This window comes from Lathamus discolor, chromosome 4, assembly GCF_037157495.1.
Source record: "Lathamus discolor isolate bLatDis1 chromosome 4, bLatDis1.hap1, whole genome shotgun sequence".
Taxonomy (NCBI): Eukaryota; Metazoa; Chordata; class Aves; order Psittaciformes; family Psittacidae; genus Lathamus; species Lathamus discolor.
In genome coordinates this window covers 49,735,262-49,762,508 of record NC_088887.1, presented here as the reverse complement: position 1 = coordinate 49,762,508, position 27,247 = coordinate 49,735,262, and the positions used below count along the sequence as shown (strand labels likewise).

The 27,247-nt window shown below is 37.7% G+C and overlaps 1 protein-coding gene across 2 annotated transcripts in view; it reads left to right on the top strand.

Moving 5' to 3' along the window:
• The window catches only part of GLRA2 (glycine receptor alpha 2), a 128,278-nt gene that overhangs the window by 26,499 nt on the left and 74,532 nt on the right, over positions 1-27,247 (top strand). For both annotated transcript variants that reach the window (XM_065675734.1, XM_065675733.1), the window contains exons 4-7: positions 343-566; positions 13,058-13,140; positions 14,441-14,578; positions 17,223-17,437. In XM_065675734.1, coding sequence (XP_065531806.1) covers positions 343-566; positions 13,058-13,140; positions 14,441-14,578; positions 17,223-17,437 — 660 coding nt within the window. The remainder of the gene's footprint in view (positions 1-342; positions 567-13,057; positions 13,141-14,440; positions 14,579-17,222; positions 17,438-27,247) is intronic.

Sequence of the window (27,247 nt, the reverse complement as noted above, 5' to 3'; positions counted from 1 at the left end):
AATTGTGTCTATCTAGCTGCGATGCTTTTTGGCTTTCTAAGTACCTCTAAGTTAATCCATCACATTGGACAAAGGTTTATATTTAATATTTGAGGTTGCAGTTAATATTTTTTTCATAATTGAAGTAATTTTGATTTGGAAAATGTGCCAGTTGTGAGTGTTTGGTTCAACACAGCATTTAGACTGTTTTATTTTCAAATGAGGTCTCTTATGTTCAAAGGATAACATAAATGTTTTCTGTAACACTGGTACTGTAGTAAGTCTAATAGCATAAAGAAAGCTAAAGTGGGCTCCAAGTTTTGATAAGTGGCTTAGTAACCTTTTCACATGCCATTTCTGTAGGACTACAGAGTGAATATATTTTTGAGACAACAGTGGAATGACTCACGCCTGGCTTACAGCGAATATCCCGATGATTCCCTGGATTTGGATCCCTCTATGTTGGACTCTATTTGGAAGCCAGACTTATTCTTTGCCAATGAGAAGGGAGCAAACTTCCATGATGTCACGACAGACAACAAGTTGCTGAGGATTTCTAAGACTGGAAAAGTACTGTACAGCATCAGGTAAACCAGCTAATTTTTATTCTCCTTTTCTATTCATCTGCTTTTTTCTCCTCACTCCCTGTTTTTCTGCAGGTAGCTATACTTACAGAACATAATGTACGTATTTAATTTTTAATTGTCCCTTATGTACAGCTGAAATGAGACTTAATAATAACAGGGTAGAAAGAAAATTTGCCTGTGTTCCTTTGCTCAGCTTTTACTTTTCACAAAAGAGTCTGTAAGTTGCACAGCAGTACTTCTTAGTCTTGCTGGAAACCTGAGGCTGTCTAAAACTTTAATGGCATGCCTCAGTAATTCCCATTAACACTAGCTCAAGTCACTCTTACAAAGAGAGGAAATCAACTCCTCCATAGTTTGTGTGTTGCAATTTAAAAGTAAAGGTGAATACTATTTTAAGTGACGGCTCAACACCTTAAGTAAAAAACATGCTTGAAATGAAATAAACTTGACATGCAAGTCACTGGGTAATCAGATGTATCTATTCACATTCTAAAAAGACTGGAATTACAGAAAGCATTTTTAATACTGAGTTCATTGAAGTGTGTGCCATGTGACTGGATTTAGGCTGAATTAATAAACACTGACAAAACATGATTTGATATGACCTGATGAAACAGGACATATGCAGAGAATCAGAATTTAATTACACAGGCATAAACAGCAGCAAATATTATGCAGTATTTATTTAACACTTAGCTTACTGTACACTGTTAATTGCTTAATATAGGTAGTCAAAGACTCAAAACACTGTATTATAGTTGTTACAATTGTTTTTTAAAAAGAGTAATTACTGTGTTTTATTTGCTCCTGAGAATGTTTTTGAGCTTTTTGCCTTCCTTGCATTATAGAAAGTAAACATGATAGTACTAGTTAAACAGGTGGTTTAGTTAATTTACTCATCTGTAAGGCAGATTAGTTTAGAAGGCAGTTGCTTCTGACTAGGCATTCTCTTTGTCACTTGCATTTTCATTAAGGAATTATTATTGATCTAAGGTCAGGACAGCTCTGTTCTTTGGGATGATAAATAAATAGATTTTAATTTGGCACTTCTTCTATTTGCATAATTCTTGTAGATATTCCTTGATATGACTCCAGTAACATTTGTATCAAGTAGGGTAGAAAGGAAATATTTATTGAGCAAGATTTGAAATTGATGTACCTGAACAGTTTGAGAAAAATAATAGGATACAAGGATGGAACTAGCACAAGCAGAATGATAAATATGTTGCCACTTACAGATATTTCTTGTTTCACTCTGGGAAAGAAATGAATGCATCTGTTTGTTTGAATGACATCAGACACCATCTTATTGCAGGTAACAGTACAGTTGGGTGCTGCTCTGAATGCAGATAGATAATTTTCCTGACATTAGTCCATGAGGAAAAAATAATATTTTGCACTGTCATATCACATTTGTAAAATTCCCACACCTAAACGCAAATTCATGTGAAGCAGAGTAAGCAGGATTTCAATGGAGTACTAAGCAAAACCCATTGTTTCGCGTTTGTATTGCACAGCAGTAACAGAGGTTTACCTGGCACCTCTAACATGGCATATAATTTTTTTAGTACATTCCAGGGTATAGAAACTTGAAGTCAGAAGCAATTAATAAAGCTTGTCTTTATTCTCTAGATACTGGGAAAGATACATCTGTGTATTGCCACTTCTAGTTGTGCTATGCGGAAACAAACAAGAACATTTTAGTGACTGGTTTCAGTACACTGAAAATGTTATAATGCTGTTAGTTTCACTACTGCACCAGTAGCATTTCCCCTGACATCATGATACTTAACACTTGGCATTTAGTGTGCTGTAAATGTTTAAAGCACTTCATAAACATGTCTGAGAAGTAGTGGTGTAGGCTATTTTGTCATACTCCTAAATTTAATAAAATCAAGGTGAAGTTAATCTCATGTAAATATATATTGCTGTCTGCATAAAATGAGTTTAGAACTGCTCCTAGTAATCAGTGGATAAGAAGCAAGGTGTGTGTATTATATGACAATGGTATTCCTTTCCCCTATATACTGCGCTGAAAACATAGAAACACAGAATCATGGAATGGTTTGGGTTGGAACGGACCTAAGATCACTGATTTCCAACCCCACTCCCATGGGCAAGAACAGCTTCCACTACACCGGGCTGTTCAAAGCTCCATGCAGTCTAGCCCTCAACAACATGGAAATATGCTACACAAGAGGCAAAATTGGCTTATGCTGTTAAATGCTCTCAGAGCCAATCCTGCCCTTTCTGAAAAGAACATGAAAGGTCACCTGGAACTAGATCTTATGGTGTACAATACAGGTGCTCAGATAAGGCATGGAAGGGTCAGTGAAGGTCTGAACCCTGTGTTACCACTACTGCAGTGGTTGGCTCTGGGAATTATCTACCCTGTAGTAAACATGAGGCTCTTCGTCTTTCTGTCAGTGAGAGATAAACCATACTGCATTTGCTGATGATGGTAGGCATGACGTAGATTTCCATCATAGTTTGCCTTATCATAATTATAATGTTCATGCTTGCAGACTCCTAGATCTATATTTAATTTTCTGGGTGCTGTTCATGGTCGATGTATCCACCTATGAATCATACAAGTTTAGGAGTCCAAGCCTATTTTTAGATACTTGCTTCATGCTCAAATGACTACCTTTGTTTTGATCTCAGATAGCATGCTATATATGCTATATAAAGCTCCAGACACTGTATCTGGATAACTGGTCTAAACCTTGGGGTATTGCAGGGAGAACTAGATTCTTATGGAGGGAACCAAGCACTACTCAATACCACAAATACGTGCTATTGACACTAAAGATGCACCAACAGCTCTTAGGGGTGTGCACATTTTAAGAAGTCAGCAGTTTCAGTGAAGTTATATTCAGCAAACAACCACACTTCAGTCAAGATCAGTCTCAGTTGCACTCTTTGAGCTGCAAAACAGTTAAATAGCTATAACTTTAATTTTAGAGCCCTCTGCAGAGAGCAGTCAACAAGAGGGATTTGTTATAGCAGTGTTCAATAAAATTAGCTTGTGTATATTTTGTATGTTGAAAAAGCAATGAGAGTCAAAATCAAAACCTACACAATATTACCCCTTAGATGCCTGTGACTCATCTTCTCCCAACCCTTGAATGATCTCCAAAATCCAATAAATTGGATTTTGCAGGGGGTCATGCACTCAGAAAGAGTGGCAGTGCTGTTCATGATACCGATAATCCCATTCCTGGCACCCACATTCTGTGCGACACCTGGATTTTGCACCATATACACTGCTGAACTGATTTTGTGTTCCAGGGGTAAGGATCATATCTTCTCTGGTCCATTATAAACCCCTGGGGCATGAGGAAAATATTAAATAACCTTTCGGTTCTCTCCAAACCACCCATGTGTGCTACCTGATTCCCACAAACTCATTTCAGGTTGCCAGGCCGCTTACAATATTAGCATCTGCTAAAAAGCTTATTTTAACAAAGTGATAGAAAGTGGAATGATTTTATTTAAGATTTGAGTGGGCTGGGGTTGGTTTTTTTTGGCATTAATTGCCTTCCTCTCCTTTTAACATTTTCAGTGCATCTCAGCCATATGAACTTGATACAGAAGGTGATATAACTCAACTGTAACATTGATCCATGGCATTGAACTTAGAATATATTGGTCAGAAAGCATGAAGGGGCTTTTATTTTATTTATTTATTTTTTCCACCTGCTGCTCCAGAAAACACTCCCGATTGCCTGATAAGGGTATAGGGCTGTGCTCTGAAACACAGTGACAATGCACTTAGCCAAAAAGAGTTACAAAGCAGATTACCTGATATTTTTAATGTGGTTTTTACACAAAGATTTTAGAATGTCTTTCTTAATTGACAAAAGAGCCACTTGGAATTCTAGGGAGGAGACCTGTTCAAATTCACAAATTACATTTCTCCCCCCATTTTTCTTGTTTCTGTCCAAAGAGCAATGAAATACCTAGGAAGAATTTCCTTAAGTCTTTCAAAATACCTGTTTTTGCTGTCTTTATCTTCACAGTGCCAGAAATGTTACAGTTATGTAGACAAATAGTTCTTCGTGGCTTCAACTCTTGGCCTAGATTTAATTGTTAGATGTTATTATGAATGAAGGCAGAGTGTCTACTGGAGAGCCGTACTGTGTGGTTAGGGCACCACAAAAAAGGGGAAATTCAAGCTATTAGATGGCTCTCTATTTGTGCAGCTGTTCTGGGGTGATTACTAGCCCCTCCATTCGGCAACAAGTAGCTGACAGGATGAGTTGGCACATACAAAAACCCTTGCCTGCTTATGTAACCAAAGAGAAGTTTCTGTGAAAACAGCACATTTATTTGCAGTAACATCTCCCATGCCAGCTTCCTTACTCAGGAGTTTCCAAAATCAGCTCTTCCTAGTGTGGCCATACTGCTGAGTGACAGAGCAGAGTCAACTCTCCCCTGCATCCCCACCACACCACACACCATTTTGGGTTTTATTACAAGTTACGATTACCATGTCTCTCACTAAATCATCAGAAGTAATCTATAGTATGTTTCAAATTCATCTTTTCTGAGTGAAACTTCTGTGTATTGTAGTTTACTCTGTACTTGTGTTCTTTGCACTATGGGAAAGAAATACAAAGCAGCTTAAGGAAACACATGGGTAACTGTGCTAGTCCCTCTGCAACAGACTATGCATAGGGCAAAAAGTCCACTATACTTCTGAAATATTTTGCTTTTAAATAAGATCAGATCTTATTTTTTCAGTCAGGCATGGGTTTTCAAAAACAACTTCTAGGTCAAGATCTTATCAGCATTATGATAATGAAGCTCCATTTACACCTGATGAGATAGTTGTGTGTGAAGCATCCGTGGCACAGCACAGTCTAGCATAACAGAGTGGTAGTATATGCTATGTTCTGCAGCTTTGTGTGCATCCTGCGCTTTAATTTGATGACATCAATTTTATTTTACAATATAATGTTGGGATTTAAGAGGATTTGGACTTTACTAGCAGCATTGTCTTTCCATGCAACAGATAAGCAGAGGGGGGAGCAGAGAGACTGTTATCATGATTGACATGGCTGCTTATAATGTAGAAAATCCTCTCTGTGACCTCACACAATCATATTTATTACCTCAGCTCCTATCAGAATAATACTGGTACTGACAAGGTGATGATTTTCCCTTAGAAGTTAATAAAAATCACCACAGGAACATTTTCATAGAAAATTATTTAGTTTCCCAGTTAGCAACACTGCCCCATGCTCTCTGTCCTGACGACTTTCCAAAAGCATACAATGTCTTCATATACCTCAAAGTAAACTTTCCACATTTAAAACAAGACAATACATTGAAGAACAGTCAATGCAGGAATGTTAACTGAAATAAAGCACATATCTAAAGAAGTTTTGAGTTTGACAGCTATGATATATTGTAGGCAGAAGTCCTATAGACATTATATAAGTAGTGCTAGAATCAGTAAACTTTATTAAACTGCACAACACTACTGAGATATGGTGACTTCCCAAATTGTGGCTGCTATGTGAATCCAGTGAATTTGAAAGATTTATGTTCCCATGGGCATGATTACAATAATAACAATAGTTTCAGAGGCTAAATTATTGCAGCCTTTTGTGGGACATGCAACCACTCTCATTATGGCTGACCCAATGTCCTTGGATTATCACCAACTGTCCACTTTTCACCTATCCTTTTTCTTTCTTTTTTGCCCTTATTCCTGCTTCTCATTCTATCCCCATTTCCTTTCATTTTCGGGTCTTTTAATTACATAGCCTCAGATTCTTCTCATCTTTTGGGATGGTTTCCTAATACTACCTTCTCATTCCCTCCCAATCTACAAATTCAGTTTGAGGATTTAGACCTGGGTTTCCAATACTTTTATTTTTCTGTTGTATCTAAGGTACCTTTTTTGCACAACAAATAATAAAAACTACTAAATAAATAATGAGGCCTGATATGGGTACTTTGCTATGCAACTGCAGGAAAATAAGATTAAAATGACAGAGGAGAAAGGAGAGATGAAATACTGCTCTTCATGGAAAGGAAACAGGTTCTTACAGAATTTAACTGTTACATGAAATCACACTTGAATATAATTTCATAGATTTGCTTGAGCAATAATTGGAAAATCATTTGCTGGCAGCTCATGCACTGGCATTGTGCATCTACAGACAATGATTGCATTACAACGAGAAGTGGGATGCCTGTAATGAGAAATCCAGCACTCTGCTCCGTGCCAGCTCCTGTGTTGTTAAGCAGTACATGAAGCAAAAGCAAAGCACTGGAGGGAGCAAGAACATGCTCATAAACAGCAATACCTGAAACTCCAGCCTACATCTCACATTTTGCCATAGCAGAGAAGGCTCCACATCTCTAAGCTCAGCTTCAGCCCATTCCCACCTGACAGAAATGAAGCCACAGAACACGACAAATCTTAGGGAGGAACTGCAGGGCTCCTAAAAAAAAATAATAAATAAAAAAATAAAAAAAAAAAAGAGCAGACAGTTTGACTCTTCCAGTTAACAGGACAAACCCAGTAAAATGTGAAAATTGCCAGAATTGACATTCAAAATGATGACTCAAGTGCCTGAAAAAGTAGAGATGGACTACAAAATGAAAAGCCCTTTAAAAGAAGAATGTCACTGTGATTTTATACATTTTGTTTTTCAGCCTTCTGATATATGAACAGTGTGTGTACCCTTCTTGCAGGCACAAATCACCCAAGAGAGGGGGCTGGGAGGAATAAAAGGAGATTTTAGCTTCTCCACCCTGTTTCAGAGCCACTAGTCTGAATGGCATTTGCTCCTATGTCGTGTAATGCTGTCGTGGTTGCTGTGCAACTCCATCTCCCCTGCCAGTTTAATGGGGAACTTTGTTTGTGCTTAGGTAATATTTCAATGTTATTTCAGCAGGTCTGAAGATCAGGAATTTAATCTTCCAAAGAAAAATGTACCACTAAAAATACTTTTATCTACATTGTCAGCTTGGAGCTTTCAGAAAAACACCAGATATCTTGAAATTTATGATAGTATCTTTAGAATTGGCAATATGGGAAAGAAAAAAAATAAATCCCACTTGTCTCACTAAATCCAACACTATGGGCTTAGCGCAGGTATAAGACTTTCACTAAAATGGCACAAAGCCAATGTTAGCAGTGACCGTGCAGGTACTATATGTGTTATGGTATTTGCAGCATAAAATCCTAGATTGTGAAGTCTCCTGTCCCAACAGCTGAGGTGCAGATGGGTGTAGCGTGAAAGAATGAAGAGATAAAAATAGAAACAAAAATGTTATTTTTGGTACCATGCCCACATTTGTTGCTTTTCGTGCTTGTGAATAGATAATCATGTATTTTTAGGAGACCGAAGGGACTTGTACTCTTATCTCCAAGACTGTTTAAATTCCCAACAGTGTTTCTTTTCTTAATAAGGCTGACCCCAGTTATTTGTCATTAGAAAAAACTTTATGAGGAGGCTGTTGTTCTCAAGCCCACGCACAAACCACCAATCTTGCAGGATAATTAATGAAAATTATATTCCCCTGTTTTCAGATACCTCATATTGTGATCCACAGAGCTTTTCTCTTGTGGGATCAGTGTTCTCTCCTGGGGCAAGTTAACTGGTTAGATCAAGGGAAGTTTTGAGTGAGCTGCACCACATCAGGCTAAGGAGTGACAGCTGCTTGTAAAGAGGTGTATTAGAATACAGTTTAACGATTGCTGCAGATCAGGCAATACGTCAGATCCCAGTTAAAATTAGATCTTTTCTTAAATTTATATGTTAAAAAAAATCCTTGGATTATGTAATGTGTAAACCCAATTCCCTAAGGATTTAACACAATACTAGCAGTTCTTTACTTCAGTTCTGTGTTGCAGACCATTCACAAGCAGTCTGTATGTATAGAACTCTGAAGCGGCTTTGTAGCATAGTGAGATTATCACAGAAGTGGTATGATGGTGAGGAGCATCAGTATTCAAAACCCTCAAGAGACAGAATGAGATTGGAGATCATCTTGAGAGTAATCCATCTACAAATATTTTACCCCTATTGATTTTTTTGTGTGTGTGTGTGTTTGTATTAAAGGGCCTTACCCTCTGCTGATGGTGCTGCTTTGGGGATTTGGTGTCAAAGAGCAGACTGGTTTTAGAGGCTTAGTATTCTGAAGAGAGATGGGAAAAGGAAGGGGAAAGAGTAGAGGACAGACTAGGATGCAAAGGAAAGAGGCTAGGCTCTGGGTTATGTAGGTGTCAGATGAGACAGAGGTAGGGGAGATGGGCAGACATAGGAGAAGGTGGGGAAAGTATCCCAAGGGCCAGAGAAAGGACAGGACAAAGGCAGGAATGGGTAAAGTATAAATAAAGGAAGCATAGTATAGGAAGCATAGTATCTCAGCCCCTGAGCTGAGCTCAGGAATTGATTTCACTGCAAGTAAATAACTCTGAGCTCCCTGAGCTGCACGTGTGTCAGCTCCCTTCACTGGCTTTCCCTTGCAGGACAATGGATGGCAATGACAGCTACATTTAGGGCAGTGGTAGCAGCTGTGCTGAGCTCTGCTGCTGGCCCATCTGAGGGCACGTCTACTCCCACCTGGAGAAAACACTGACCTTGCAAAACAGTGTGTTCAGGTGTTAAAGATCACTAGCATAAGGCTTTCTGATTAATAACATGTTGTCAAGCTATTTATTTTTTCCCCACAGAATACCTTAGTCTGGTTTCTATGACAAAGGAAGCCACAGGCATGCAGGACTTCTGCCTTCCTGCCTGCAGAAGTAGGAAATACAGATCTCTGTGTGATGCTGTAAAGGGGTTTCTGAGGCAGCCAGAAATAAAAGATGTTGAGCTGGGCTCAGAAGAGAGACAGGTTCAAATCTGAGTGATTTCTCTGGACCACCAGAGAATGAAAGGGAGTGTGTGGGTAGGTGAAGATGATGAATGAGATGCCAAGTGAAGAAATCCAGCAGTGCACAGTGCACTTCGAAAGCATTTGAAGTGTCAATAAATACTGCTCAGAAGGACTTATTTCATGTATGAGGGAATCCTCAGGAAGAGGGTCCAAACTTGAAGAAATGTAATATTGCCCTGGAGTAATTTGATTACAGCCCTGCCTCTGCTACAGCATTGCTCAGTAAAATTACTGATTTATTTTTTTATAATTTTTGTCACAGTGCTGGCTAATGGTTAATTCCTTGTTTTCTGGCTCTGATTCTGCATTTTGTTCTATTCATACTCTGCACTATTCCAAGGCTTGATTCTTCCTGACTGTGGGGTATGTGAGGGAGCAGGGAAGAAAAGAAGAGAGCAACTTTACCTTTCCTCTCGGGTGTCTTGCTGACCCTGGCATTGTGCCTGAAGTGCTGGGATGCTGGAGACAAGATTCTCTCCTGCTCTCTCATCACCTGTCTACTCAGATGGAACATAGAACACGCCTAGCCCCAGAACTCTCTCTGAGTGACCTGTGTGAACTGAGCCTGGCTAATAGTGGGTAAAGGGTGCTTAGGAACCTGAAGACAGAATCAAGTCCTTGGTCAGCTACTTCTCCTTTTGGCTTTACAGGTTGTCATAAAACACTTCCTGTGAGTGTCTTATGGTGCTGTGCCACCAAATGTGTTGTTTATGCATCTCAAATGCTTTGGTGGCAGGGTGCCTGAAAAATAAAATAATTGTTCTATAGCAGTTTATTCTATTTTATGAATGGTTGAAGTGTTCATCAATGTAATTGCCAGTTAAACTTGCACTTTGCAACAAATCTCCAGGGGCACTTCTTGAATTTGCCAAGTGTGAGATGTTCACTTTGCTGAAATGTATTCTGCCAATGACACTGATACTATAGGCAATGTGGGTAGCTATAGCTACCTAACACTTTTCGTTGATGATCCTGTTTCTTCATTAATGTAAATATACAAGTAGTGTATGGCACCTGGGTTTGGAAATACTTGCAGGATCATATTTTTACTGGAAAAGTCAAATGATATAAATTGATCCACCACCATGGCTTCAGTGGAGCTACTTCAGACTCCAACTGCTGAACATTTAGTGTGTCGTAATCCTGTAGAAAAGTGATTAATCTGTGGATGATACCAGGCTGTAAGTGTTGGTTCAACAGTTGCATTACCCCTAGTAAAAGGGACTACGACTACAGAGGCAAAGATGTTAATTATGAATGGCTTCTCCGCTAAGATGAGCAAGTAGAGGTAAAGATATAAGGGCATGATTTCTTGAATAGAAATTATGTTCCATTTGTCAGGGTGAACAGAGTCTTTGAGTGAATTGAGTCGTTGAAACACACTGTTGGTTAGGAAGAGAAAGAAGAAGTGTTAGCCTCTGTGTGAACCTATATAGTGAGCATTTTCTCAGCTCACCTCCGGAAGCCAGATCAGTTTTTCTCTGTGAGGCTTGAAAGCTGCAACTGGATGTATGAACTTTATCATTAGTTACATTATTAGTTAGCTATACTAGACTAAGATGAGACCCACCTGCCCATGTATGTAGTCAAGCCCCCAGATTATACGAGGTTCTTGGCGAGTAGAAGGGTGGAAGGAAACAAAGTCAGTATGCAGTCCGCAGCTGGCAGTGAGTAAATTGGAGGGGTGGATAGGCCATGCCTACTTCAGTAAAAACTTTAAAAAATTATGTATTTAGAAAAGCTGCATATGCATAAAGACATGTTTGAAATGAACGTTAAAGATCTAAGCCATAATTAGGTGATGACGGAAAAGAAGGAAGAGAGTTTGAGGTAGCAACATTTCAGGGGAAAAGGCAGAAGCAGTCTTGCTAATGCTGGGGATTAGCAAACTAATTAGCTCAATCTTCAGTGCAGGAAATCACCTAGTAAAAATGAGACTACTTAACATTTGCAGGGCACTTACAATACTTAAATGAGTAAAGGGCAGACTTCCAATGATGTTTATGTATCTACTAGATGTACTTTTATCTCTAGATGGCAATTTTTTTCTTAATGCTTATGCTATTTGCTTCCAAAGATTAAAAGGGAGTTTATTTACTATGGTGATGTTGAGAGGATGACTGGGGAAAGTGAAGTGCACTTCATTGCCACAGACAAGTCAAAAGATCTCTAATTTTCTGATATTATCATCTTATATGTCAAAGACTGTGTCAAGAGCAAAATATTGTGACTTTCTCTAGGTAGCACACTAGCAGGCAAAAGCAGTGATGTTGAATGTCATTTTTGATCAGGTTGAGACCATTTTGATCTCTGTTACCTAAACATCATCTTCTTGTCATTCTGATTTGATGGCAGGACGTTAGGGCTATAAAAACCCAGTCAGGCCACCCCCAAGGATTCACATGGCAAAAAAATACACTGGAAGAACTTGAATCAACTATATGTAGTGAGAAGCACAAAACCACTAGTGGAGACGGAACTGAGTGAAGTATTTCTCCATAGAGATCACATTTGTCTGTGGGACAACATATTTTCAGTTAGCAGCTGGCCTGTGGGTTCACTGGCACTATTAAAAAATTGTTCTCATTGTACTGCGTCAGTGTTTCAGTGTACATTCAAATCAGAAGACTTAGTTCTCATCTTTTTAATTATTTGTTTTCTTTATGTCAAGATGGCTTTATACACTGAAGATTATCTAGAATAAAAATTTACTTTTTTTATATTTGAACCAAAATCTTAACAATTCTTCTGTTTTTCAAAGCAGCCAGTTGTTTGTAATTATATCATCCAGTATCTTGGTTTGTTAAAAATGGTTTCCTCTCCCCATACAAAAAATAAAAGAAATAAATCAGAGAAGAAATCTTGAAGCAGATTTCAATCAAAAAAAAAAAAAAAAAAAGGGGGGGGGGGAGAAAGAAACATTAAGAATGTTCTTATCTAAGTGAAATTAGGCTTTATCCGGGACAAAACAACTGAACTATTAAGAGAGAAATTTAGTTTGTACGATAATGTTTCTTTAGGCTCACTTTCTTCTATCTGCATTATTTATCTTTAAATGCTATGTGATTCTTGCTTCTACTGTATGATTCTTTTCTTTCTTTTAATGGTTAAGCAGTAAGAATGAAGTGTTGGAAATGGATCTTATACACAATAAAGGCACCGTCTGTTGAAAAAACCCATGCTTGATGTTTTCTTTCTTTGCTTTTCCAAAATAAAGCTTAAAAGTGTGTGTCCCATGATGAGACATTTTAGCTTTTGCATTATTTGGGTTTAGTAATGCACATCAAACATTCACCGGTACATTAGTGGAGAGTGTTTCTTACTATCCTGATGCTGTCTTCTCTGTCTCTGTTCTGCTCAGCTGTCACAGCCAGCAAGTGCCCAGTTCACACATTCTGTCTTCACAGCTCTCACGTCCCTAAAATTTTAGAGGGGAGAGTGAGCCCAGACTTTGAGGTGTTAAGATTTGGTTTTGATCCTTTAAACTCTAAGTATGGGACTTTGGATAAAACCTATAAATTTCTAACAAAAGCTTCTTTTTCTTTTCTTTTCTTTTTTCTTTTTTTTTTTTTTCCCTCCCATTTTAGGCTTACTTTAACCTTATCCTGTCCCATGGACTTGAAGAATTTTCCTATGGATGTACAAACATGTACAATGCAGCTAGAGAGCTGTGAGTGTCCAACTGCTTTACCTATCAAGAATGAGATTTTACCTTCATATTTGGTGGTTAGATAGTATCTACATTATTGTATTTATGTGGTGAAACTCAATATTCCTATTTTGTAAGGGAAAATCATGGAGGAACAGTGATTTAACTGTCCATGAATGTGCCATGCAGGTCCCTTGTCTCTGTGCTGTTCCTGTTCCCTTCCTTTTCTGCCTCCTTGGGCACTTCACCTCACTTCCAGCAATAACCACAACAATGCTGTGCAGGAGAAATTATTAAATCTTGGGAAAGTAAAAGCAATTAGTGCACAGTCAGGGGTTAGTACACATGTCTGATCGAGACATGCTATGATCTTTTGAAAAATGAAAGCAACGTACCTAATAAAGCAGAATTCTTATTAGTATATTTACGCTGGTAAGCTAAACATGGCAAAGGCATGCACCCATTCGTACCGTGTAGCTGTCAGTACAAACTGTGGCACCATTTTGACCTGTACCAGGTAACAATCGGACAAAATCAGGAGTGGCTCAGATAACAGCATGCACTAGCAATCATTCCCAATAGTCAGCAGGCACCAGGCTACCTTTTTCTTTTTTTTTTTTTTGTGGGGAGGGGAGAATAGGTTTAGCTGTATGGATATTAGCTGTGGGCTACCACCTGCCTTTGTGGCCAGAGAATTATAGATTCATAGAATGGTTAGGGTTGGAAAGGACCTTAAGATCATCTACTTCCAACCCCCCTGCCATGGGAAGGGACACCTCACACTAGACCATGTCGCCCAAGGCCCTGATTTACCCATAAAGATGTAGCCATTGCAGTCAAAAAGACTCGTGTAAATCAAAGCCTCTCTTTTCCCTTCACACCTCTCACTGGTAAGCTCACAGGTTTACAAAAGCTGCTGTTTTCTTTTTAGCAAAGACAGTTTAGAAACCTTTGTTTTGTTGGTGCATACCAACTCCATCATCAAAGAATGATGAAAATAAAGCAAATAAATAAAGCAGGCTGACACATAAGCACAGAGAAATGTCATTTCAGTTGTAAACGGTATATTTGATGGGCCAGCAAAATTACTTATTAGTGGCAAACTAGGGCAGTATTTCAGAATGCTGCTACTTGTTGCTATAAATAGAGTAATAGTGCAACAATACTAACTGGCAAGTAACAGCAGTAACGCTGCTGTTAACGTGACAGTTTAAAAATATAACACGTATTGTAATAAAACACATGCTTCTTGGACATAATATTTGCTTTTGGTGTTTTCCAGTCAGCTAACATCTAACAAACTCTAATTTCTTTATTGTAGTTGGCTACACTATGAATGATCTGATATTTGAATGGCTAAGTGATGGACCTGTGCAAGTTGCAGAAGGTTTAACCTTGCCACAATTTATTTTGAAAGAAGATAAAGAACTTGGTTATTGCACAAAACATTACAACACTGGTAAGCATTATACTGTTGTGGTTTTTTTCTACAATCGCTTTAATGGTATCTTGTGTCAATCGGCAAAGGAAAAAGGGGAAAAATGAAAAAAAAAAAATTGAAATCAAAAGTCTTTTCAGCCACACTTATTTTTACATCTGAAAAATAAAGAAATATTCTCCCTTTTGTTTTTGTGTTTGAAAGATTTTGTTTCCAAATTTCCTTTAATTTCATTAAAGATATTTTAGTATACACATTCTAATATTCTTAAAATCAGTAAGGAATTTAAGGTCTTAAAAAACTAATAAAAAATCTAGTTATCTTGATTTCCTTAAAATGGAACATTTTTAGCAAAGTGAATTTTTTCTTAAACATCGATTCATCACTTTTAAAGTACTGATTTTTCTGAACTTGATATTTTTCTCCAGCATATCAAATTGCCAGTGAGGAAAAATATCAAATTTTCACCAGCTTTTATGTGTGGTCTAATTTATGAGACGTAGTATTTGAAAGGACAATGCTTTCATTGCTGATCTGAATAGTGTACAGGCATGGGAAATTAAATGTTTGCTTAATACTCCAATGTTTTTCTCATATTTGCTATTTTGAAGTCTTAAATGCTGTGTTTTCTGTCTTTAGCTTTACAGAGCAGAGAGAACTCCATTAAAATTTTGATCTAGCTGCTTGGAGTTTATTCAATGGGGACAGCACTTAGAGAACAGTTTGCTGGGTGCTTTCTGGGATTAGATATAATCCCTGTCATCTAAAATAGCTTTTTTGTGATTTCAGCATAAGAGTGAATCCAGTTGCATCAAATATATTTGTTTTGCTGACTGAAATAACACAGCATGAGAGTTTCTGCCTTTGCCAAAAATAAAGTTACATTAATTCTTATGAATAGACAGGTACTGTTTTTCATTTTTATGAATGCAGCTTTGCATTTTGGGGCCCAAAGTGCCAAGGAAGGAAAACTTCACGATTACACAGTCTAAGACCTGTGGAAAGGGGGACTGCTGTGACTTCTCATACTTGAAGGGGATAATCAAGAGTAAATTCCAATAGGTATATATAAAACATAAATTATTTCCCACCATATGGCTTAAACTCTGAATAACTGAGTTCATCTGCTTTTCTAACTACTTTTCAGGGACAAATACTGAAAGTAAGGGAGGAGGGAGATCACAGGAAATAGCTTCCTTATATATCCAGGAAGACTCCCCACAATGGATAAAAAAACCTTCCATTATATGTAGTTAAACAAAATAAATGTGTAGGTATCAGAAGTTGAAAGTGTGTAGTTTGGCAAGTGGAACTGACAAGCAGTGTTCAAGCAAAAATAAGTTTTGCTCAGAGGTACCCACATACTGCCTTCTCTGCAGTGTGCTCCTTGAGATTTGGTGTGAAATTAAAATGTGAATAAAAGCTGTACTATTTAGCTTTGTCCTACTTATACTGTCCAGGTTGTGGCCTGGGAATCTGGAGACTATTCAGCAGGTTGGGCTTCTTTCATGCCATGGCCACCTAACTCCTCTGGAGTCCTCTTGAGGGGGTCAGGATCAGTTACTATCCATGTCTCAGAGTCTGCTTTAGGGTCACAGGTCCAGTCACTCATTTCAGAGCTTCTGTCCTGCCAGAAGGTACTATTCAGTTCTTCTCCCCTACTCTCTTTGTCAAGCAGACTCTGCATTGCCCTTTGTGCCAACTCTCACACCCTGCCATTCAGCTTTCTAGACTAGCAGAAAAATATGCGTACATCACAAAAGGAGAAAAAAACATCTCATTTCTCCCAAAAGGATGAATGAGGAGCAAGGCATCTTCATGCATTTGACCAACCAGCACAAGTGAGGTCCTCTGAAACCATAAGCATGAAACTTCAGGAGTGACAGTCTTTATCATACTCGGTGTAGTCTGCCTCAAATGACAGCCTTCACAGTACCTAACCCACAGTAATTTGCAGAAAAGTTACAGTGACTGCATCAGTAGATGTTGCAGCTCAGGGCTATGCATCCCCCACTGCACAACTAGCTCTGCTGTCAGGCAATCCTAAACTTCCATCCTCTGCTACCCCTGTGGAGCAGCTATCTGTTTGAAGAATCACTCCCCTCTTACAAAGAGATTGTTGTGGGTTCCTGGAGTTAGACTTTTGGCAAATTTCAAAGTAGGTATTGAGTTGATTCTGCTGCGAAATGTTATCCACAGATACAGGCAAATGACATGACCAGAACGAGAGGGTGTGTGATCTATCGTACGGCTGTAAGACTAGCAGTTTTTGGTTTTTTAAATACATTTTATTAATCTCATGTCATTAAAATAGAAAAATGTTGTCTCCTTTTAGAATTTAACATATTTGACTAAAATAGAATCTTACTGAATTCTGAGAAAAAAAAAAAAAAGACATTACGTTTTTCTGGAACATATATATTCTGGAAGTGAAAATGCTGTGCTAATATTTGTTTTCTCAGTTAGTGTGAAGAACTGGGTATAGCCTACTTCAAAGGTCCCATGTGTCCCCCAGGCTAGTGTGCAACAAACAGCTGACTTGCATTTGTGTATCAGGACCTGCTTATACTGTTAGATTAGGAAACAGGCCATGCACCTGACCTATGTTTGTAAAATGAGATAAAAATGTGCAAAAAGCATTTATGAAAGTAATTTCATGTTCTAGGAAAGTTTACATGCATTGAAGTCAAGTTTCATTTGGAGCGTCAGATGGGATACTATTTAATCCAGATGTACATTCCTAGCCTGCTGATTGTCATTTTGTCCTGGGTTTCTTTCTGGATCAACATGGATGCTGCTCCAGCTAGAGTCGCACTGGGTATCACTACAGTTTTGACAATGACCACGCAAAGCTCAGGATCAAGAGCTTCCCTCCCAAAAGTAAGGAAATCATTTCACATCACCGATTTATTACTAACAAGTATTTGTACTACTCTTTAAGTTTCTCAAAGATCTGTGTAAATTTGCATTTGATAAGGATACATAAGAAAGCGGTAACAATGTGATGTTAAATATGCACTACTCTTGCATTTGGACTCAGGCAGGTTTCTGCTGGTTTGTGGGATGGCTAGAGGATTCAACCGTATGGATTTTTAGAGTTTCTGCTAATTTTGAGACTTCGTTTTCAGTATGTCAAAGACAGATTTTCTGAAGTATTTAGGTACCTAACTGGATTTCTGAAAGTGCTTTCATTCTGTCTGACTGGGGACTTTATAAACTTTGGTCTTTTCTAGACTTTTAGACTTCATGATATTTTTTGTGCTTCTAGATATGGCACTTAGTTCAACGTATATATAAATATACATAAAAAAACAGGTATATATAAAACACACACACATATACATATATAACACATGTACACACCGAGAAGGTTTCTCTGGAGAGTCTTTTCAGTGAGGAACTGCTGATGTCTTTGCTTCATGGCAGAATTTGTCCATTCAAGTGTTGTCTCAGACCTTTATCTTCTCTATGCACAAAAATATACTCACTAAAATTTTGTGGGTTTTTTTTTTTTTTTTTTAATCCAGACCAGATGCTGTAGATGGTTTTACAGATTACAAACTGAATTCTGTGTTTAGTCAGGCTGACAGCTCTTTTCAGCATAGGCACAGCTTGAATGCTTCTGCTGATAGCAGTCCCAGCAGAATTTCATGTGCATGTCTAGGTTTTCCAGTTTTCAGGGACAGAGCTCGAAGGTAGGTCAGTTTACAGTTGTCTAAGGAGTCAGGAGATATAGTCTCATAGTCCAGCATCACATGGATTGGGATCACAGCAGCAATGAAAAGCACAGATTTTTGAGTGTCTGTATAGAACATGATCCATTCCAAAAAGCATGTTGTATTTTGTGTTACTTTACCCTCAGAATCACATTTAGTTGCATTCCAAATACTGTGATTTGTTCAAGTGGAGTGTGTATACATATATATATATATATATATATATATACAGGGCAACTTCAAAAACTGCACAGATTGCGTTACTCTTTTGTTGGTAATGAGAAAATATCACTTAAAAATCTGGTGACTACAACAGTTGATTCAGCTTCACTTGTTCATTTGGAGATATGTATAATTTTCCATGCAAACTGAAAGTCTTTTGTATATTAACTTCATATCCATTTCAAATGGATAATTTCTTAAACATTTTTTCAGACAATCCAGTCAATATTGCGAAGTGAACACTCTGAAAAGAAAGTCAACAAAGAGATAATGTTGGCAAGGAGCATACAGGCTCTGTAGGTAGCAAATTTAAAGTCAATTAACACTGTGGCTAGGTGGTAGTGCACGATTCCATGTGTTATATTCCAAGTTTCTTCCAAATTAACTGGCTTGGGAATTAGAGATGGTACAATCACGTTAGTGAGTGGAGATTTCCATCCACATTTCCAACTGGGCAAACATAACCTGCCAAGAAGTTCTGCAGTGTTAGCATGCCCAAAATGCTGATGCTTTAGAAGTACTTTTTGTCATATGCCTTTGATCCAGCTGAAATGTTTCTCCCTTTTGTATTCTGCCTTGTTTGAGCAGAAAAGTATTTTCTGTATAATTTTCTGGGCTTTTGCTAAGTAGAAGAAATGGTGATATCCAGAATATGTTGATTTTGTCTATTTGAATAGTGGAGAGTTTCTCCTCCAGCCTCAGGAATAAATACATTTATCACAGCAGTTGTCAGAGAACAGCGATGCTCTGACCCTTACTCCATCTTCTCCTCTCTTATTGTGTTCCTTTGCCAGAAGATGAGCACTAAGGGAAAGTACCTCAACAGATAGCCCAGCACCTTATTTCTGTCAGGCTACACCTGGATGTGGCAATTTCACTGTGTAACTTAGCTCAGCTGTACTTTATAGTTTTATTCTCTATATAAGTGAACTAACACGCATGGGGGCTTTTGAAGTTTCTGACTCCCACCTTGGATGACACAGGTGCCCAAAGAAACACGGGACTGACCAAAATAAAAGTGCTTCAAAACAGGCTTTGTGTGCAAACACATCTCATCATCAGTATCTGATTCCTTACACAAAGCAGAAAGTTTTTGTTGTTGCAGGCACATAGCTATTTTAAAACCTCTTCTGTAACTTACTACCAAAATTGTATTTCTTAATAAAATCTGTCCAGCTGAAATGCATTTAGAAATAAAAATAAAAACTGAATCAAATCACAGTTAAGTCCCAAAATGGGTCTTTAAAAGTAATGTTTTTTTTAAGTCCTTCTACATATTGAAGGACTGACACAGGAAGCTAGGCTGTCGATAAAGCATCCATTTAAAATTGCTCCAAGCATGAATTCTAACAGAATAAGATATGACAGGTTTATTTTTGCAAGACTACTGAAAAAAGAGATGCAACCTTGCTTTGTGAAAGCAATAAACCAACGTACATTTGAATATAAGAGTTCTATTTTCCCCCATCCCTCTTTTTGTCTTGCTCTTAAAAACACACATTTATACAACTTAGCTCTACCTTCAGTTTCCTACTGCCACATGTTAAGAGCTTCTTCTCATTCTTCTCTATTTTAGTAGCTCTTTACCACACACACACACACACACAAATAAAAATAAAAATAAAAAAAAATCAAAACATTAAAACTCACCACTTTAAAAGGAACCTAAAAAAGGCACAGAAGAACTGTGATAAGATTACAGGTCATATATTTTGTCTGTTTCCAAGTTACTATATAAATTATTAAAGTGTTATTGTTCAGGAGTAATTACATACCTATTGTTCTCAACCCTGGTATAAGATTACATGGCAGAGTTCTGTTTACTTAGAACTGCTCTTTTCTGTATTAATAACTAATATTCATTGTGATATACAGATTTCATAATGATAGGGCATGGCAACACAGACATTAGGCACTCCGGTGTTGAAAATTAAGCATAAGATTGAGACTACTAAAAAGAAAAATGGAAAGAAAAGGAAAGAATGCAATTAATTCCAACTGAGGTTCATGTTTGTTGCACATAAGAGAAACATCTAGAAAGCCTCTTCTAAATTAAGTATAATTATATTTCTTTGGCAAATTTTGTAGTATTCTGTAGAATTATTATCTTTGGAGTGTTTTAAAATTCTGGATAAGATTAGAGGGTTAAATTCCAATGTAAGCAACACAGTTATAAAAAAATATAAATTTTTTCCCCTTATTCTTCTACAAAGTTGATTTCTTTGTTACAAAAGGTAAGAATAAACCACAAGAGAGGTTATATCCCATAAAAGCTACTACTGTTCTGTAATGCCTGTTTCAGAAAGCAGAAAGGTTCTCTTCCTCTACAGTTTTAACATAAGCTGAGAAACACTGCATCCTGCTTCCTTCATGGAGATAATGATTTTCTGTATAGTGAGTATCACCAGGATGTTAAAATCTATTACAGTGATGAAATTATTTTGTGTTTGTTACAGAAGCATAGCGAGGGGTCCTATAACCAGAGTTACCCTTACTGGTTGTGTTAGGAGGTGGTGAGGAACTCATCCGGAAAGCTGGGCTTGAATACCTTCTCTGCAGTTCAGCTAATCCATTGCTGGGATGCCCAGGAATGATGATCCAAAATAGCAGGGTTCCTATGACCAGTTCCCCTTCCCACACATTCATGTATATACGTCTTACCCACATCTGATACTCTGTGTCTGGATTCCTCTGGTCTTATTATCATTTTCCACTTAGAAACTTTGGCTAGGTAAATGTTTGTGCACCCAGCTGCACCAGAAGGTCTTGCCGATTAGCCAGCTGAGCAGAAATCCTGATTGTCAGCTGGGTCATCAGTGTGGCCACACATGTACAATGAAAACCTCAGGAAACCCTGAGCTTTCTATGTGAGCTGTGCACATGAACCAGGGAGCCTGCCTGCATCTAGGGTTTGTGGCCCTTCATCTACACAGAGAAACTCTATGGCACACAAATCAGGAATCTGGTGTAACCTACCATACACCCATGCAATACACAGAACACACTTAGATCCAGCGCCTTCTGGAAGTATCAGACCCACAGCACAAAAACGGCAGTATGTATTCATCAAAATATAGATTAAGGCATGTCTGAGTATCATGAGAGACAAGGAGACATAGAATATGCTTTCACTTATTTTACAGTCCCAGCTGTATATAAGCTGGGGGAATAAAGGGAAGGATATCGATGTGCAATAGTGCAGAACTGTTGAGAAGTGTTAGAAAACAATTCTTCAGAGAATTGAATGACCATTCTCTTGTTATTCTATTTATTTTTATACAGCTTCCCTTCTGTTGAATCAACAGAATCAAAAGTTTTCAAGCACTTTCAAATGAGGCATTTGAAAGAATAATGAGTTCTCTATTGTGCTACTAATTGGGTATTTTTCAGATTGCTTCCTTCTTAAAACACTTATATAAACCAAACCTTAGCAACAACAGCCCAAGAAAATGAATTACTTTGAATGCCATAATGCAAAACGTTTGAGGACACTTTAAGTCAAGTAAGTGATAGCAACTCCATTTTACACAGTTGCATAGCATTCATATTGTGTTACTTTAATGCACAGTGCTTGATGAATGCATGTTCCTTCCCCAGGGAGCAATCTCTGCAGAAAAAATGTCTCATTCAAAGCTCACTGAAACATCTGGGAGTCCTTCCATTCACTTCATTTGGCTTTGGATCACTAAATGCATTACCAAATGCAGTAAAAGCATTTTATTCTAAAAGGTGCAGAGACTTGCAAAAACAAAGTCAATGAAGTCTATGCCCTTTGGCAGCAAATGACTGCTTTTATATGTATTCCGTTATCCCCATCATATTTGGAAACTTTTCAAGATTCTTTGGCTTCTGGCAGACCAGTCTGAAAAAGTAACCTCTCCTTTTTTGGGTGCCAAAAGTTATGAAATAAAGAAGTTCCAAGAATACAGCACATTTTATATTTTGAATTAAAGTTAAAATGATGCCATAATATTATTTTATTAAAGGAAGAAGCAAGAATAACAGTAAAGAAAAAGGAACAGATGATGTTGGCAGAAATTGCATTCTTCATTAATTTGTTTTCATAGTAAGTAGAGAACCTAAGGTGATAGCTTACTCTTTCATGAAAAAAAAACCCAACACTGAGATGATATGTTTTCATGCAGCATTATGGTAAAAAAGAAGGAATTGAAGTTACATGGAATGGAAGCAATTTTTTGACAAATTACTTTTACTCTGGTCTCAGGATCTGAAAAGGAAATATAGGAGTAATGCAGTGATCATGAGATATGTTAATTGGAACCTGGATTATGTGGGTATCTCAGCACATCATACACTGCCTGAAATAATTAAGCAAACCCTATTTTTATTGGATGTTTACAAATTCTTTTTGGAGAACTGATGGTCCTAAAACATTACCTTGATATTTAATATGCTTGCACATATTTATGTATTCTGATAAGGGAACTGAAAAGCAAATTTCCACTTTACAAAAAATTATTCAGGGGCCTTGAATGGATTCAAAAAAACCATCCTAGTGGTTGTCAGTTTTCTTGACCCTGATAAAAGTGGGCATGCTGTCCAAACACTTGGCAAGTCAGGCTGTGCTGTCAGGTAACCGTGAAGATCTGCTCTTTGATCGTGTGCCTACATGGAAAAGTTTTAGCACTCTCTTGTACATTTCCAATGTTCTTATATAACTTTCTTTTCCCTCCCCATTACAGTTTTAACATATATTTCTTCTTTTACTTATATTAAGATATCATGAGACCTGCTTTAGCCTTTTTCTTTTTTTTTTTTTTTTTTTTTTGAGCTTGGTTAAGCTAGGCACAACTAAATCTTATATTCAGACAATGTTTTCAATATCCATTGTTATATTATATACAGTATTTTAATCTGGATACAAAGATTTCTTCTACATTACATAACAAAAGACATCGCATAGACTGAGCCGATTTTTCAACAACAAAAGTTCCAAAATAAAACAAAGTTTATAAGTAAGTGAGCATGTGTTTGCTTATTGCAACTTATTGAAGCAGTTACTTGAGCACAAACTGATCATGACTAAATATACTTCTGTGTGTAAAATAATCTGTTTTACAAAATATGGGCAGATAAATTACTGTCAAGCTCCTTGTAAACACCTGCTCATAAATTCTAGCTCAAAAAGGAGTTTTGTTATTCTGCTCTACAGCTTTTTCATATTCCATTTCTTTATTCTTACTACTTCCTCCTTTACATATGTTTTGTCATGTATGGTTTTGAGGTAAGATGTTAATGTGCTTGTGCTTGTGCTTGTGCTTGTGCATGTGCTTGAGGGCAAGAGTTTGAACTGCAGTGGAAGATGTGTTACATGTATCAGATGATATGTGATGTAATACAGAGAACTTTCTAGCCACTTCAAGTATTAATAGGTGTGGCCATGCTAATACCAGCTTGAAAATATGTACTTAGTCCTAATGAAAAGAGTCTGTGGTGTCCAGAAACTTCTCTGCTGCCACCACATACATCAGCTGGTCTTGTAAAAGACACCGTCCCTTCTTGTAAATCTTGCACCTTTAAGATCTAGTTTGATACATAGACAGCCCGTGAAGTTACAACTTCGGGGGGAGCAGTATCTTAATTAAAACGATGTTGGACAAGCTTTGGCACAGTTATATATGCTGTGATCATGCATCCATTATAGGAAGATTTTTTTATTCTCCCACTCCACAACCATTTCTAATTTTATAAAACCTAAGGTTTGTGTCTGCTGCACAGGTAGGAAGACAAAAACAAAATACAGCAGGGTCCATGCTTCTTCTGAGAAGAGCGGGACAAAGGATGACATAGATACACAGATCATATAAATCTGTTATTAGAAATGGCCACATTATTCTGTTTAACTTGGCCACAGATGTGGTGAATCTTTGGGTCTTACAGTGGTTACATATAGATTCTAGTGAAATACTTGCTGCACTTCATTTTGTGCAAAGCTAACTGACTGGTATGTTGTCTGATAAAGACTAATACATCTATAGCAGATTGCACTCTATGAAAGTAAAAAAATAAAAGACTGAGTAAATCAGTCACTTTTTCCACTGTACTAAGCTAAACTTTGGTTCGCTTTTCTGCATAGGAAGACAGTGGTATTTACTGTAGTATAAAAACAGTGGTTGCTGCCATGCGTGACAGCTAAAAATACACAATAAAATGTGTCTGAATACCTTTGGGATGTAGTTTGAGTACTCCTGGCACTTCCTCAGCAGGTTTTATAATGCAGTCATCTGGGAGGGCTGGCATTCAGAGGAGCCTATTTCAAGCATCAGAGAAGATTTGAAGTCATTGTGCTCACCAGTCTCGTGGCTGTTTCATAACCCTGGCATGGTGCTGGGGCTCTCTGGCTTTGTTGTTGCACCCTCCAGGACCTTCTGGCAGCTTTTAGCAGTGCTCTGAGGAGCACTCCCTGACGCTCTTTCACACACATAGGTACTGCAAACCCACTCCGAAGCAACAACATACGCTATTGTGGCTCATTCGTCTCAAGTAATTGCAAGCCTTGACTCTATTAGATCATCTAGGATTATTACTTATGAATATCCTCTGTTAATATTTCATCTGAAAAAATGTTGATGGGACGCCCTGGAGTCTAGGAAAATACACTTTGATTTGAAGTGTACCTTAAGGCTGCCACCTTCCTGTCTGAACATCAGTGCACACTGCACATGGCTGTTAAGACAGCTGAGCTATGAACATCTTATTCCCCAAGAGCTGTCTTTGGGTTACAGCCCAACTGCTTGAATTCCATTGCTTGAATGACAGGTTTTGGTTTTCGTGTTTTTTTTTTTTTTGTTTGTTTTTTGTTTGTTTGTTTGTGTGGGTTTTTTGGTGTGGTTTCTTTTTTTTTTTTTTTCTTTGGGAAACATATCTGTGGCAAAAATACCATTGATACTGATGCCTAGAACTATTAACACATTCCTCTTGGCTCCCTCTACCTCAGAAAGAGAACAGAGAGAGGCAATTTCCTTATCTCCATGAAAGCATCAAACAAACTTCTGCAGGAGGAAGAATCAAATGGCTCAGTATCTTGTTTTTACATATATTTGTGTTACGATATGACTATGAAGTAGTTCTGGGCAACCCGGACTAGTTGAAAATGTCCCTGCTTATTGCAGGGGCGCTGGACCAGCTAACCTTTGAAGGGCCCTTCCAATCCAAACTATGATTCTATAGAATCATACAATCGACTAGGTTGAAAAAGACCTTTAAGATCAAATCCAACCATTACCCCAGGACTGTCAAGACTACCACTAAACAATACCACTGGAGAACTCATCCACATGGTTTTTGAACACTTCCAGACACAAATACTATTCTATGACTTTAACTTGCCAGTAGTGAGGCGCACTATTCCTTGTTGCAGTAAAATCAGCTTTGGAAAAAAACAATTCTGAATTAGACATTGGCAAGAAAACAATACAATTTGGTTTTAAGTAATGGGGATATATAGTAGTGTGCTCTAGAATGCCTCATTATTCACAGATCCTAGTAGTAACGTTTAAAAACCTGATGAAGTAGTCTCTTCTCCTCATTATTTCTTCTTCCCAGAAGCTTGGAGTTAATTGAGATATCTTGTCTCAAAGAGAAGGGAACATGAAACAAAGAGCTTTGATCCTCAGTAGCTTCTATCTGGTGCTAGGCTTCCCTGCCTGTGAGAAACAGACATAGTGTGCCGTCTTTCCTTATTCTACCAAAGGTTAAGGCTCTGGAGAATTGCGCGAGAGCTCTCAGTATTTCAGGAGAGCAATGTAAGTGACTAAATCACAGCAGAAAACATAAGTCAGAAAAAGGAAGAACCCATAACAAACGTTCGTCAGTATATGTATCCACAGAATGGTTCATAGTATTAATGTATAAACATTAGTTTAAAAGTATTTCATTAATATAAATTATTTCATTTTTTTGTTTCTTTTCTGCAAAGGGGATTTTCCTTTCAGTGCGTAATAGCCATCGAAACACTCTTGTTGCTAGGTTTGTACTAAAATATGATGAACAGAGCTACTTTTAAAATTTATCTGTGGTCAGGAGACGCTGATGCCCATCCCTGTATAAGGCATGATCAACTAAAAAGGATCTCTTAATTTTCCAGGGAACCACGTAGATGGTCACAGATAGCAATGAGAGTACCACCTTCCTGTATTTCACCACTCTATGCTTGAGTGTGGCCTGCTCATCAACTAACTTAAACCCAGTTTAAATTTGAATCAAACTGACAAATGAAAAATGAAAAGGTAAAAAAGTTAAACAGTCCAAATGTCAGAATTATAATAAAAACTCTTGGAGTTAGACAGTGTTCTGTTGCTTTTTCTCATTAAAAAAATCAAACTGCTCACTTGTTTTTTTAAGGAAGCTGTAGTTGTCTGACAGGATCTATTTTATGAGGTTGTTGGCTACATTTTGCTGTCTCCTGAGCCTTCTAGCAGAAAGAGAATCTGCTAGGAATGAAAACAAAATCCTGTCACTAGATATGCTGTGAATTAAAGCATTTAGATACTCAGGCTTTAGCACTGCTCTTACTTTTTACCAGGGCTCCCCAAAGTTAAGGATGATGGGGTTATGCCATGAAGACAACAGTGTAGAACAACATAGTTCTGCATATATCTGTATTTGGATGTGACACCACCCTTGCTTTTATGTATTTCAGAATGGCTAAAATACTACTCTAGCGAGCAATGTGGTGTCCTTATTTTTGTCTTGTTTTCTCTATCTATCTGTTCCATCTAGTGAGTGGGAA